Genomic DNA, 15,223 nt, shown 5'->3' with positions numbered 1-15,223 from the left:
GTTTTGAAGGAAGAACCATATCATAGCTCGGCTGGGTCTTTATACATGACATCTTAAGCAGTGACTTTGGTTTGGGCATAGCATTTAAAACGGAGAGGCCAACTTGTGAGTGTTTCTTAGCAAGGCTCGGTAAATGCTGACATAGGTGCTAATTGACATCCCTTACACAGCAAACATGAAGCTCAGAGCATTGGAAATTAAGACCCAAAGCCAGGACTGGTAACGTAGCTCAGGTGGTACGATGCTCAATCAGCAAGGGAGTCCTGGTTTTATCCCCTGCACTGACTAACATGCACACGATAGAACATAGCTCTGATCCCAGGACTCAGGAGATAGAGGCAGGGAGGATAGGAAGGTGAAGGTCTCCCTCAATAGTGAGTTTGAGGCCAGTCTGGGCTACCTAAGACTCTGTCTCAAACCAACCAACTAACCACCACAACAAAGACAAACTAAAAATTTGCTAGCGTAACTCACAAAGGCAGGCGTTTGCGGGCCTGTGACTGAAGGCCAACAATATGGAGGGTCTGCCTGGGTTATAAAGGGACACCTCAATTTTGAAATATAAAGAATAGTTTAAATGAGATACTGTGGCCAAAGATAGGCCTTCTGTCCCCAAGGATGCCAGCCAAAGAGGACCAGGAACCCTCACCAACAGCAAAGACCTGTCAGCTAATGAATACTGACTGTACCAGTTTAAGCAACACACTCCCTTGATTACAGGAAGTGGTAATTGGCCAACGTGAACCCAGCCTGAGAAAATCTTCACTCCACCTGACCGTACACTCTGGCCAGCATTGTCACCCACAGTGAATTATCAAATTATATACTAGGCTGTGTAGATCAAAATAGCAACTCTGCAGACTCTCCAGGGATGTCTCTTTGCTGTGTTGCTGTGGACACCCCAAGATACCTGTCCTGTTACTCATCCACCTCAGTGTCCCTTGTGCCCTGTGACACTGCAATGTACACATTCTAGGTGAAGACCATCTGCTAAAAAGCTCTGACTGACTTCTCTTTTAGCGCTGAAAGCCATGGCAGGCCATGACTCAACAATGGCCTTGTAAAGAAATGGCTTTAGTATTCAGGGGGGAGTGTTAAGGTAATGTGAGTCCTGCTCCTGAAGCCCCGCCCCTCTGGTTGGCTTCTGTCTGTCAGAGAGCACTTTCTGTGCTGTTAGGCGATAAAGAGGCAACCTCCAGGACAAACGTCTCTAGGCAGATGTCCTCAGCTGGCACATGTTTCAAAAAATATCCCAACACAGAAATGCTGCGGTAAGTGACTGGGCTTTGCGGTACCCCAGTCTGCACTGGCGAGTGTTCACACCATACTAGCTGGGACAGATGCGGTACCCCAGTCTGCACTGGCGGGTGTTCACACCATGTCTGCACTGGCAGGTGTTCATACCATACTAGCTGGGACAGATGCGGTACCCCAGTCTGCACTGGCGGGTGTTCACACCATACTAGCTGGGACAGATGTGTGCCAGAGGCTACATGTGCAGTTCAAACAATACATCAGGTAGCTTCAGGATGAAGAGCACTGAGGAGCCTGGGAGATGGCTCAGTGGGTAACGTGCCATGCTGTGGAAGCACAGGACCTGGATTAGGATCCCTAGGACTTGCCTGAAACCTGGGTATTAACGGAGGGGAAGTGGAGTCAGGAGGAGCCCTGACAGCCAGCCTAGCCTAATTTTCAGTGAGAAACCTTGGCAAACAAACAAACAAACAAAAAACAAAAAACAAAAAGAAAAGAAAAGAAAAAAAGAGAGGCAAGTGACTCCTAAGGACTGACTTTTTAGGTTGATTTCTGGTGTCCACATGCCTTCATATATGAGCACGTGTGTGCACACTCGCACACATACACACGCACACAAACACACAACACACGAGATAGATCATATAAAGATAGATAGACAGAGATAAATAGATAGATGATAGATAAATGGATGGATGAATAGATAGATGGATGGATAGATCGATACATAGGTGGATAGATAGATAGGTAAGTAGGTAGGTGACAGACAGACAGACGGATGGATGACAGAGCATTTCCCCAGTGAGCCCCTGCTTTTATGCACACAGCATCCTCCACACTAACGAAGACAGGCAGGACGCCCTGTACTACTGGGTGGCGGAGAGCCTGGGTGGCGGAGAGCCTGAAGGGGCCCTGGGGAGCGACACTGCGCAGGCAAATACAAAGCAAGAAGTGCATGGTTTGCCCTGCTTCCTTCCCCTTCAGGCACTGTAAGCTCCTACACATGTCAGGTTGTCTGGAAGGCTTTGGCACTCTGCGACGAGACTCGGTAACCAGCGATTTAAACTCACGCTGTCTTTTGACACACTGCTTGTGGAGATGTGAAAAGAAAATGTAAGATCTTACAGAAATGCAGGTAGATTTTTAAGTTGTTTCTCTCAGCGGCCTGAAGATTTGATTCTGACAGAGGGGGAAAAATAAGTTGAAGGGCTTTTGTTTCCTCGACTGTGTGCGTTCTGACATGGTTCAAACCTCGTCAGTTGTTCGGATCCACTGCAACCCTCGCGGGCTTCAGGAATGACGGGCTTCAGCCCGCACATACGGATGACTGAGGGGCTGACAGACAGACATCGCCTATAACTAGACAGACGCTTCAGGCTCGCCATCCATATTTCACTCTCTTCTCCAAGCCTGCAAAAGGGCATGCCAGTCATGCCTGTACCTTCATCTTTTACAGATAACTCTAACCGGCCATGGGTCTTTCGGGAGATTGTATACGTGACTAGTTTGTAGTAACAAGTCTATAAAATCACTCTGGCAAGTTTTACATTAGTCCCAAATACAAAGTAACTTTACCATAATGCAGGCTTGGGAGACAACTCGGCTGATGAGTTCCAAACCCAGAACCCACAACAACAACAAACAAAAGCCAAAAGCCAGGTATGGTGGGTACAATTGTAATCCTAGTGCTGGAGAGAGAGAGAGAGAGAGAGAGAGAGAGAGAGAGAGAGAGAGAGAGAGAGAGAGAGAGAGAAGCCTGGGTCGGGTCTCACTGGCCAGCCATCCAGAACAGTGAGCTTCAAGTCCAACAAGAGACCACATCTCAGCATAGAGAGCACAGATGACACCCGAGGAGCACAGTCATGCATCTGAATCAAAAATTACATGAATAAAGACATGAGGAAGAGAGAACATGTTACTCCACAGAGGCCTCCATGTTCTCTAACAATCAAGTGGGCAGGGAGAGTGGACAGAATGCTGGTTGCACATGCATGAAGCCATGAGTTCAGATCTGCACCCATCTGCAGCTCCCGGGTCAGGGAAAGACTCTGTCTCCAAACAGTAGAGAGTCGTGGAGGAAGACACATTCCACAGTGAACTCTGGCGTGTGCACGCGTGCACACATACCTTCTGCATACAACACACACCACCCCACACCTGCGTACAAAACAAGCAGTTGTACAGAAAATGTCACAACACTGGGAATTCGGGCAGGGAAGTGCAGCTGCTTTAGATGCAAATTACAAAATCACCTAGGTGTTGTGTGCAAACAAATTGGTTATAAGAAGTGACCTTTTAAATTAAAAAAAAAAAGACCCCAGTGCCAGGTGTGAATGACAAAAGATACCGTAAGACAGAGGTGCGTCTTTGGCTGTCCCTAAGCACAATGGGATCTCTTAGAAGCCACAAGAGAAAAATCCGCCTGTTGCTTTTGTAAGCGAGCTGCAGAGTACTGGTCTTTATGATGATTAGAAAGAATCCTCTGCAGGACTGAGCTGGCTGGAAAAAACGCTGACTTCACCCAGTAGGGGAGAAAATAGAAGAAACACCGCCTCAAAGCGCCACCGGATTTGCATCAAGCAGGCGTTCTCTTGGCTAATTAAAACTAGTCTTTGATCACTTTTTTTTTTACAAAAATAAAAATACAAAACAAAATAGCTAAGATATTCAACAGATTCATGAATAAGACTGTGTAGACACAATAGAAAGTTTCAGTAGTATTTAGAATTAGGTAATACTACAACTTTTTTTTTACAGATTATAGAGGTAGAAATAAATATACAAATTCTATAACTTAAAACACATGCAGTCATTTAACTTCAAAGAGATAAAATAGTGTGAAAGTATGTATATACGCACATATGTGTCTACACAATACATGCATACATATATACATACATACACACATACATACATACATGACCATTTGGAGGTTCCTTTCTCTACCTGAATATGCATAATAAAATTTTCTAAATTTTACATATGCCCAAGGCACATACAGAAAACAAAAGTAAAGCCTAAGAGTATGTGTTTTTTAGATAAAAATGATGACAAAAATGATAGCCCTTTAAGATGGTGGGTCCTTCTTTAGAAGGTGAATACATGTAACTCTCATATGGATTCCAAACCAATTAAAATGACAGTTTAAAGCTCTAGTAGTAGTAGAAAGAAATTTTATCTAATTAAGTCATGTAAAGAGTGTAAATTATTCACTGATTAACTGTGGTTCTGTTAACGCAGCCATTATCTTCTGTAGTTCCCTTATTGACAGCTTTAATCTTGGTGACGCTAACTTCTCTCAATCTCCCTTCCAAATACAAACCAGACCAGAACCCTCTTCACCTCCCGGATCAGACAAGGCTGGGGACCTTCGGGTGGTAGAGCTAAGACAACTCTTTCTGTTTTGGGGTCTCAGGCCTCTGCCCCATCATTCTGTCAAACTATTGGAATGCTAAAAAGTTTAAGTGTTACTAAGAACCTGTGTCGAGGCTGAATAGGCCTCAGAACTCCCATTTCCCCTGATCTTTAGAAAGGCATGCGCTGGCACTGATACTGTGTTTGTCTCTGTTTATTCTCTCTCATCAGTGCTTGTGAAGCACCTGGTACCTTGAGAATGATGTGCAGATCTACAGAGCAGGCCATGCGCATCAGCGGCTCACAGCACCCAACACCCCCTCTGCAGGTAGCACGGCCTGTGTGTATACGGAAGTCTGTCTAGGGGATGATTATAGTGCCTAGCAAGGGGTCTACTTTGCTGCAGGCTTTCTCCATGAGGAACTGACACCCCTCTGCTGCAAAACAGCTCTCTCTAGGGAAATTTCCAAGGAAAGCAGTCTCCACGCAGTGTGAGCTGAGGTCACAACCAGAGGCTTAAATGAAAGCAATGTCTTCTGAACCAAGGACAAGGAGCAATGAGGAAGCAACAGCAGCAGAGGCCTCACAAGTGATTAAAACAATGACAATAAAAGCAAACTGTTGTTTACTCAAATCTCCTGGCCTAGAGGCAGAATAACTGTGTCTTGAGCTGGGCTCCTAATGAGACCAGGTCATACCCTGGAAGGACAGAAAGTCCCACCGTAAGCCCACACCATGAGGATGGAGGAAAAGGTAGATTTTTGCTGTTCATTTAAAGCCTGCAAGGAACAAGGCAAGCCCAGGAAAGATGAGGACATTCACACAGCACAGGATCAATTTTCTCCTTGAAGGACTAAAGTACTTTCAGTCTCCACTGACCGGGGATGGGAAGGAATTAGCAATGCCATTAAAGTCTCCTTTATCCCATACCTCAGTTGTCTCGGTCAGAGCATCCCTTGTGGGCAACGCTAGGTGTCTGAGGGGTTCCGTCAGCATGCTGAACTCTTGTGTGCACAGCCTGCAATTTAATTCCTGAAGAACAACTGCCGGTTCCATCCAGACTGGAGCACCCCATAATAACGAGCGTCCCAGCTACTGCTCAGGAACTTGCCCTGTGTCACTTCAAGGAAGGTTTAAAGCAGTGTGCTGTTTGGTGTAGACTACACCTGCATGGGGGCGGGGAGGGGTAAGAACCTGTTTTTCCTCCTCCTCAACCTGGTAAAGAACAGACTCCAATTAGAGCTCAGAAATTTTCTGGGCCTGCGCTCCTCTAAAGGTCTTTTGTGCCACAAACCAGGTCTTTCCCACCCAGACTCTTTCGTGAACAAAGGCCCGTGAGCAGGTGCATCCACACTGCTAGGGTTCACAGTGAACGTTTCCAAAATAGATGAGATTTTAGGGCTACCTGCAGTCATTTCTGCCACAGGCAGCTCTGTCAATGAGGTTGTTGGCTAGGATTCTCTCTATGTGATACATCTGTAGATGGAGTCATTGGCTAGGAAACTCTACGCAACGCATCTGGATGTACTGTGAATGCTCATTTCAGCTCATACGCGCTATGTTTCCCAGACAGCTTAAAGATGAACTTGAGGTTCTTTGGAATAAAATGAGTGTGGACCATTCCATCATGGGAGGCCATGCTCTGATACCTTCCGAGTCCAGGGACGCTAAAAGACCAGCAGACACGTGGGAAGAAAGACATTCCTAGCTTTGGAAGAGACAGTGAGAGCCAGAGGAGGTTACACTCTGGAGAAGTTAGCAGCTCTCACAGAGGGAGGAGGAAGAGCAGACGGGAGGGTGGAGCCGAATGACAGCAACCATAAGCTCACTTGTGCCACCAGCCAGAGGGAGAATTCTCAGCAAGACCTCAACCGTTTGCAAATGGGAAAGAAAAAGAAAGGAAAAGGTCAACTTCTGATCCACAACTGGGGAAACCATTCCGTGCCTAAGGTAACCAATTTGTCATCCAAGTGATTGCCTGCTCTGTCACCACAGGAAACAATACATAGGCCACGCTGTCTGTCTCACTGTTTCAATGGGCATCTGGTGCACTGTAATTTGACCTCTGACCCTTGGTAGCTGGGTTTCCAAAGTACAGGTTTTTTTTTCTGGTCTTTTCTCCTATTAATGAGATAACGTGGAAACGTCCAAATCACAGACACTTCCTCATTCAGACCTCGATAAAATCCTCAGCTCTCTCAGTGAAAATACCCTACACGGAGAAGACACTTAGCCTCGAACTTGAAGTTCACTATGTGGGTACAATGTCAGCAGCCAGAAACCGGGAGTGGCAGCCACACCTGTTGAGATCTTGCCTGGCATACATGAAGTCCTGGGTTTGATGCCCAGCACCAGAGAAAGCTGGCATAAGGATGCACACATGTAGTACCACCCTTGGGAGGCAGAGGCGGGAGGATCAGGAGTTCGAGGTTATCCTTGATTATATGTGAGTTTGAGACTAGCCTGGGCTATATGAGACCCTGTCTCAATAAAGCAAAACAGAACAAAATGAAATATCAAGGGGGTTAGAGAATAAAGAGCCAAGAATTACCAGTCTCTGTCTCACAGACACAGATGAGCAGGAGCTGAAGCTACTTTGGCTCTGCTCTAAAAGGCACTGAGTGAGCCTAATAACAAACGTGGTTGGGAGCAGACATTCTTGGGCCATGTCTTGTCGTATGACTATCTGAACCTATTACACAGTGGACAGATGGTGGAACAAGATATAAAATGAAATTAGCAATGATGAAACCCAGATGGGAATGAGGGAAAGGTCAGAATGCTAAAGGTCAGAGGGACTTGGCTCCATCTTGTCTCATCTCATAAAAGACTGAGGTCATAGCTCAGGGGCATCTCTTATGGGAGCAGCTGTGAGCCTCTTTGCTGGGCTAACGAAGCAGACACTCACCCAAGACTGCTCGAAGCTGTAGGTGCGGCGCCGGTCTTCCACGTCCTCATCCTGTTTGGCTTGCTGGAACTCTTGCCGTAGACGCTGTATCCGGTCATGGTTGCTAGGAGTGGATCGATTGCTAAAAGAGAAGGGGCAGCCGTGAGCACCCTCGAGAACAGTAACCACAAATGGCAGTTGCTGGGGGGAAGGGCAGCGAGCTGTGGAGTGTTACTCAAACAGGAAGTGAATTCTTACAACCAAATCTGGGCATTTGAAACGTTCATTTGTTCAGGGCTTTAGTTCATTGTGGCTATTCCAGCAGAGGTCTGATGGGGTGACCTTTCAAAGTCTCGCTTCCTTTCCATAATCTGGTTAGGCGCTGGCAGTGAAGGTTTGAAAGATGGGGCCTTGAACATCAGAACAATCAGGGCCCAGACTAGCTCCTCCAGCTCCCTAGCCTGGGGCACACCATTTTCCTTCACTTTTACAAATGAAGCAGAGATATCATCTGCAATCAAGTGAGACAATACCATTCACCCCCCCTACATGATTCAAATTAAAATCAAAACCAAAAATTACAATGTAGCTGGAGATGCAGCTCACTGGTACAGCGCTGGTCTGGCATATTCTTTCTACAGAGCGGCAAACAACAAAATGTACACGCATCCGTGTGGGAATCTCTGTGCAAACATGATTAAATGTCTGTGCGTATGTATTGGTGTATGGTGTGTGTATCTGTGGAACTATGTTTGTGTGTGATGTACATATATGTCATGTGTCTGTGTATATGGTATATGTAATGGGTCTCGGTCTCAGTGTACATGAATACATGTGTATCTCTTTATAGTTATGCAGAATTATAATAACAACAACACTATTATGTGTATATGTGTCTGTGAATATACGGATGTACATGTGAGTGGTACATGCAAGTGCACACATGTGTGAATGTGTGCATGTTCTCACAGATTTGCAGGATGACATCAATTGCTATTTCATCAGCTTCCTATTTACATTTCATCTAGGCCATGAACAACACGTGATCTCCATGGTATAACGAGAAACAGAAAAATCAAGTTAAGGTGCTGTTTGAGCAAACCACTTGTTTACACAAGGATGCATGCATTCTGTATCGCCCCGAACTTCCTTTTGCGGCAGGAACAGCTGCAAGCCTGGTAGAGAAGGCAGCATGGCCCCTCATCCCGCCAAGTGTGGAAACTGACATTTTAAGAGTGGCAAATGTTTTGGGTTGACCAGTCTGAGAACATGAAAGTTAATGCTTCTGTAAATGTGCCATTTCAAATCATGCAACATCTCACGCAGTCTCCAAAGTTCCTTCCATGCTTCTGAGACATGCAAGCCGCTTTTCCCACTGGCTTATGAAAATACAGATATGGCCGTACCTTGTTCCAGCACGTTAGTTAGCGCTGGTTACCAACCTCTCACTCTTTCTTTCCCATGGACCAGTGACTACCTGGGCACGTGATGGTCTAGTTGCCAGCATAATGTGACATTAATTGAGCAGCAAGGAAAGGAACCATGGTTTTGTTGCTCTCAACCGACATCAATGGGAGGATGATGGAAGGCCAGACTAGCTACAAAGTGCTCCGGCCTCAGCAGGATCTCCGCTCAGCTCTTCCCATACATTAACTGCATATTTATGGATCATGAAATTCAAGCAAGTGATGAAAACCAACCTTCCACTGTCTGTGATGAGGTCAAGGTCATTCCTCAACAAGGTGGTTGACCCAATGTCCTTAATTCCAGTTGTGGGTAGCCTCAGTGGCTTTCTAGAATCAGACCCAGCAGTCACCTGGGCCCTGGTTTCCTAATCTCCCAACCGCTTTCCCTTCCTTTCCTCTGCTTTCTTTCAGCCCAGCTCTAGAGAATTAGCCCAGCTTGCCCTGGGCCAGCTGAACGGGCGGCACTTTCCTGGCTTACACTGAAGACAGGCTGCAATGGTTTCATGATTGATGACAATTTCCAGGATGGGAAGGCCATCAGGCGCCCTTCGGGAATAAGCATTGGCAGCGTGGAGGTAAGACCTGGCTTTGCAAGAGAGAACTATTGCACCGGCTTACTTGCTTCCCAAGCCAGTCTGTGACGGGCCAATCATTCAAATCTGGGCTTTGAAAACTCTGATGCCCTCTTTTGCCAAGAAAGCCAAAGGAGATTTAAATATTCATTAGCAACAGTGACTAATCCCTACGCATCGCAGTCAACCTAGATTAGGGCTGGTGCCAATTTAAAGCTGGTCTTTTTCTTTACTTCCTATTCCCTCCCCACCCGTAACGTTGGTGAGGAATAAATCAAAACATCACCGAAGTAGTTCAAGGGATGACTGAGACTAAGGAAATCTTAATGAGGAGTCTAGAAATGCCAATTTCCAGAGACCCCACATCATGGGGATCTGAACAGAGATGATGGGGGTTTAGGATGCTCTCTGTAAACAGACAAAAGGCAGCTTTGGTCCAAATGCTGGCACTTGGCCTCCTCTTGCCATAATGGTTTTTGTAGCATGATTGGTCTGCATGTGTGTGCATGTGTGTATGCTTGTATATGTACATAGATGCGCATGCGTGCGTGAGTACATGCATGTATGGTGTGTGTGTGCTTGTATATGTGCATGTGCATGCGCGTGCGTGTGTGTTTGTGTGTGTGTGTGTATGTGTACTATGTGAAAAAAATTGCCTTTGGTTCAGTAATGATGAGGGTTTTGTTCTGCTGTATTCTGTGTCGTGTCCTGAGAATTCTGCGCCCCCCCCCTGTGCATGCACAGTGTGGCAGGACTTGGAAGTCTGTGCAAAGCAGACTGCACAGGACACATGGCATGGAGCCTTCTGGTAGGCCTTGCCTGTTTCCCTGATGGTGGCTGATGCATTCATTTGTGCTAAGAGTAACTGGAGTTTCTGCAGGCCTGCTAACGGGACACTCTTGGTGTACAGGGTGAGGGAACCGGTTGCACAGCCATGCCTGTCCCACTCACTGAACCGAGAACGGCCATCCTAGAGAAGACGGTAAATGTGCTGCCTGTGAAGGCTGGGACAGCCAGGGGATGTGGTCCACGGATGCCCTCCAGTTTCCCTCTGGGGTGTGTGGGAATGCGTATACTCATGTTTCTGTGGGTGCAGGCCATGTACAGATCACAAGGAGGGCACAGGTAAACCTGGATGCTGCCTCTCAGGTGTCGTGTAACTCGTGTTATCTGACACTGCCTTACAGCCTGGGGCTCACTGGTTCCACGAGGCTGGCCGGCCAGCGAGTCCCAGCATCCACCGGTCTCCATTTCTCTAGTGTTGGGACCACGCCCAGGTTTTTGCACTGGTGCTGGAGGTCCAACTCAGCTCTGCACAAGTGAACAGTAGGAACTTTACTAGCTGAGTTATCCACTCCCAGACCCTTCCATTTTTAAAAGAGAAATTATAGATCCAGTTTTCATTCTAAATTTAATCATTGACTTTATTTATTTATTTTTTGATTCGAGACAAGCCAAACACAATAGGGCAGCTGGCAGCCAGTGGCTACCTCTACTCGATGTTCTACAGCTGCTCTGTTCTGTTTCCCTAAGTCAAGGTGAGGCCCATAGTCTCTGAACGGCAGTCCTGAGAAACAGATGCGCTCAGTTCTACACAGAGCTCATCCCTGGGCTCAACCGTCATTGGGTAGGAAATACCGGGGGGGGGGGAGTTGTTAAGATCATAGCTTTAAATATGTTTTACTATATATTTTTATGTGTGTGGGTGCATGCATATCTATGCATCATATACATGCAGTGCCTACAGAGGTCAGAGCATGGCATCAGACCCCCTGGGGCTGGAGTTGCAGAAGGCTGAGACAATATGTGGGTGCTGGGAATAGAACCAGGTTCTCAGGAAGAAGAGCCAGTGTGCCTAACCACTGTGCCATCCTGCCAGCCCTTTAACTTACTAAAAAAATGGGACTTTATTAAGCCACTCATTAAAATCACAAGAATGCAGCCTCAGCTGGCACTTGGGACGCTGCCCTTTTAGTGTGTGTGTGTGTGTGTGTGTGTGTGTGTGTGTGTGTGTGTGTGCACGATGCGTGGAGATGAACTTGCAGAAGGCGGCCCTCTCCTTTCACCACCTAGGTTGCTTGCTCGACACCAAGCGCCTTTACCAATTGAGCCATGAGTAATTTTTAAATTGTTTCTCCACACAAGACTAAGCATAGTGGTAAGTTGCATAGCACTCCTACGTCATTAGGTGTTGCAAATCTAGACAGGGTTTAAGGTATATGGCATATGCTCACAGACTTCTATGCAAATCCCGGAATTTTGGCACCCACAAATCCTGGTATTCAGAAGGGATGTCTGGGGGCTACTGAACTGTACCTGCAGCTCCACAGGTGAACTTTGTCCCCAGAGCCCCACTGTCCTGATCCAACCTTTCCTTCCAATTCAAACTGAGCCCGGACACACTCTCTTGTGGCTTGAATTCTGACCTATCTTCTTAGAGGAGCAAAGAGAATTTGCAGAGAGACAAGAACTTGTAATGGGACTGATGAATTCATTACAGACTAAAAATACCTTAACATTTACATTTTAAATTATGCAACAGGAACCTGGAAAGCCGGAAGCAAGGTTAGAGCACTGAGACCCAAAATGCAAACGGAGGGAGAGCCAACCATACATTTATAGAGGTTAAACAGGCAGCACCACGTTGGTGCCTCTGGTCATGCGCATGGAAGGAAGAGAAGACAAGAAGCTAGTATGAAGGTAGACAGCAGGCCTTACTAGACTGCGGCCAGCCCTCTCTAGATCTGATCCTGAAACATAGAACAGCTAAGTGGGAAAAGGGATGCAATTGTCCCGATTTTTCTTTTGTCTCCACCTTCTCTTTCTCAGCTTTCAAAATTCTACCAGGAAATCAAATTCCACCCTCATGAAGACTTTCCTGACTTCCCAGGCCAATTTCGTACTCAATTATTCCCCAGCTATCCCCTGACATAAGTCCTGTGCTACTGTGCCTCTCAGAACGAGCACCCATGTCTTCTTCTCAGTCCTGGCCATGATCGTCACCACCAGTGGCTTGTGACGGAGTGTATAATTCAGCAAATATTTGTGAAAGGCACACTTTAATGTGGCCCCCAAGTCTCTCACCTTCTTGTGTGTGGCCTTTCTGGAACTTATCTTCAAGTGTGCCTAAGAACCACGTTTGCCTCTGATCAAAAAGTTGGAGTCGCCATTGCTGAGTGTATGTGGTGATACTTCCATGACACCTAAGAAGGTGACATCCATCCTGCTCGACTCTAGAATGGAATTCCCTGCCCTGAATCCCACGATTGCAAAGGACAAGCAAGGAGGCCGGGACTCCCCAGCAGAGCCTCTATGTAATAGCCAGCCTGGCCGATCTCTCCATTGTCCACTAGGAGACCCTGAGCCAAGTCTCAACTCCAGACCCTCAGAATTGGAATACGCAAGTATGTTGTTTGAAGGGACGGAAGTTGTCAGGCAGAAAAAGAAGCCGTATTGCTCACGGACGATGGTCGTGGCCAGATGACTTATTCTGTCCGAGACGGTGTCTATGGTTGCGATACAAGCAGGAACTTGACATGTGGCTGTCCTGAGTCTGCTCTCTCGGGTCTTGACTACCCCTTGACGAGACCATTTCCACAGTGTAAGACTAGAAAAAGGACTGGGGAGATATCTCAGTTCGTAATCTTCATGTAAGCACAAGGCTCCAAATTTGATGTCTAAAACCCTTGTAGAAAAAGTCAGGCGTGTGGGCACATGCGTACAGTCTGTGCATTAGTTAGGGTTTCTATTGCTGTGATAAAACACCATGATCAAAAACAGCTCGGAATAGCTGTTTCTTTTAGCTTACAACTCTCGGCTCACATTCCGCGGCCGAGGGAAGTCAGGGTGGAAACTCAAACGGGATAGGAGCTTAGCGGAGTGCTGCTTACTGGCTTGCTTCCATGGCTTGCTCAGCCTGCTTTCTTATAGCAGCCAGGACCACCAGGCAAGGGGTGGCACCGCCCACAGTGATCTGGGGCCTCCCACCTCAATTGCTAATTAAGAAAATGCATCATAGGCTGTTGACAGGGCAATCTGTTTTCTCCATCAAGGTTCCTTCTGCACAAATGACTTGAGTCCACATCAAGTTGACATAAAAGCCAACCAGCAAAGGCTGGCAGGTAGACATCAGTAGAAGCCTGTGGTTGGCTGGTCAGTTAAACTAGTCAGGATGGCAAGGGTCCTTATCTCAAAAAACAAGGTGGACAGAGAGTAAGGAGGACACACAGACAGGCACACACACACACACACACACACACACACACACACACACACACTACACCTGTATGCACATACGCATACAAAGAGGGTCCAGGGAGGAACACACGGGGGGGGGGGATGGACGGACAGAGTTAAACTAAGTCTGAATCTTTGAGGCAAGGCTGAAGGACCCCAGCCTAGAACAGAGCAGAAGACACATGCTTCTTGCTAGATGGCCACCCTCATAGCATACCTCGTCTCCCTCAAACCTACATGCGCCCACCCACCCCCAACTCTAGGGAATGGCATGTGATTACTTTACTTGCTCAAATGACCTAATAGCACACACAACACTGCCCTTATACAGGAACCAAATAAATATGGTCTGTTGCAAAAATAGGCTGGTCAAAAGACCAGGGAAACAAGGTTCTTATTGTATAACGGAATTCTGACACTACCATGCATTAAGACGGTCACTGCAAAGTTTGGACGTGAAAGAAAGTGCACCAAGTAAACACTGGTATAGAAGATATAACTGAAAAATCATTATCTACTATATACCCTAACAAGTAAAGCCAGGGAACAGCAGAATTTGGTCAAGAATGTTCCATAGATAGCTTCCCCACTGTTTGCTTCTTCCTTTGGGGAGATGGCTATCTACTATAACAGTGTTCTGAGAAACCAGTCGTCATGGAAATGGGGCTGTCTCCCCACAGCCTGGTGAAAACACACCTGCCAAGCTCAAGAGCCCTTTGTTCCCAGCATGCATGTCTGAAGGAGACCTAAAGGCTTCTGGGAGCTCGTTCACAAGTCCCCACTGTCTGGAAGGACCCTGGCTTCCAATTACAAAAGGGTAGCTGCTCAGCAAATGCTCGCTAGCCATGCCAGCCTCGGCCTCCACCCTCAGCCCCTTCACTTCTGCTCCAGCCCCAGCCCCAGCAATTTACTTTCTGGCCTGAGCTCAGAGCAGTATTCCAAGTGCTAGGGAATCTCACACCTGTGCTTGCCACCCAGTTACCGGCGATGCCAAAGGGCCATGCTTCTATTCCTAATTAAAACACAAGAAGTTAATTTCCAGATATCTCAGATCCTGGAAAGAATGCAGTCCACACTCAATCAAACATTTTCCTACTCGGACGTTTCCATCACCTTGACAGCTATACTATTCAGCGTGTGTGTGTGTGTGTGTGTGTGTGTGTGTGTGTGTGCAAAGATGATGTTAAATTTGTTTTCTTGATCACTCTCCATTTTTTTTTTTTGAGACAGGGTCCTCTGCTGATTCTGGCACTAAGCCAGTGCTCACACTCACCTACTGCACTGAGCTTGTGTTCACACTCACCTATTGCGTTGAGTCAGTGTTCACACTCACCTCCTGTGCTGAGCCTGCTGCTCACACTCACCTCCTGTGCTGAGCCTGGTGCTCACGCTCACCTCCTGTGCTGAGCCTGGTGCTCACGCTCACCTCCTGTGCTGAGCCTGGTGCTCACGCT

At 46.9% G+C, this 15,223-nt stretch overlaps 1 protein-coding gene across 12 annotated transcripts in view; it reads right to left on the bottom strand.

Annotated features, from left to right (window-relative positions):
- The window catches only part of Pard3 (par-3 family cell polarity regulator), a 515,659-nt gene that overhangs the window by 6,707 nt on the left and 493,729 nt on the right, over window positions 1–15,223 (bottom strand). For all 12 annotated transcript variants that reach the window (XM_026777989.1, XM_026777997.1, XM_026778008.1 and 9 more), the window contains one exon: window positions 7,517–7,637. In XM_026777989.1, coding sequence (XP_026633790.1) covers window positions 7,517–7,637 — 121 coding nt within the window. The remainder of the gene's footprint in view (window positions 1–7,516; window positions 7,638–15,223) is intronic.

This window comes from Microtus ochrogaster, chromosome 4 (assembly GCF_000317375.1).
Source record: "Microtus ochrogaster isolate Prairie Vole_2 chromosome 4, MicOch1.0, whole genome shotgun sequence".
Lineage (NCBI taxonomy): Eukaryota > Metazoa > Chordata > Mammalia > Rodentia > Cricetidae > Microtus > Microtus ochrogaster.
This window is presented reverse-complemented; position numbering and strand designations above follow the sequence as displayed.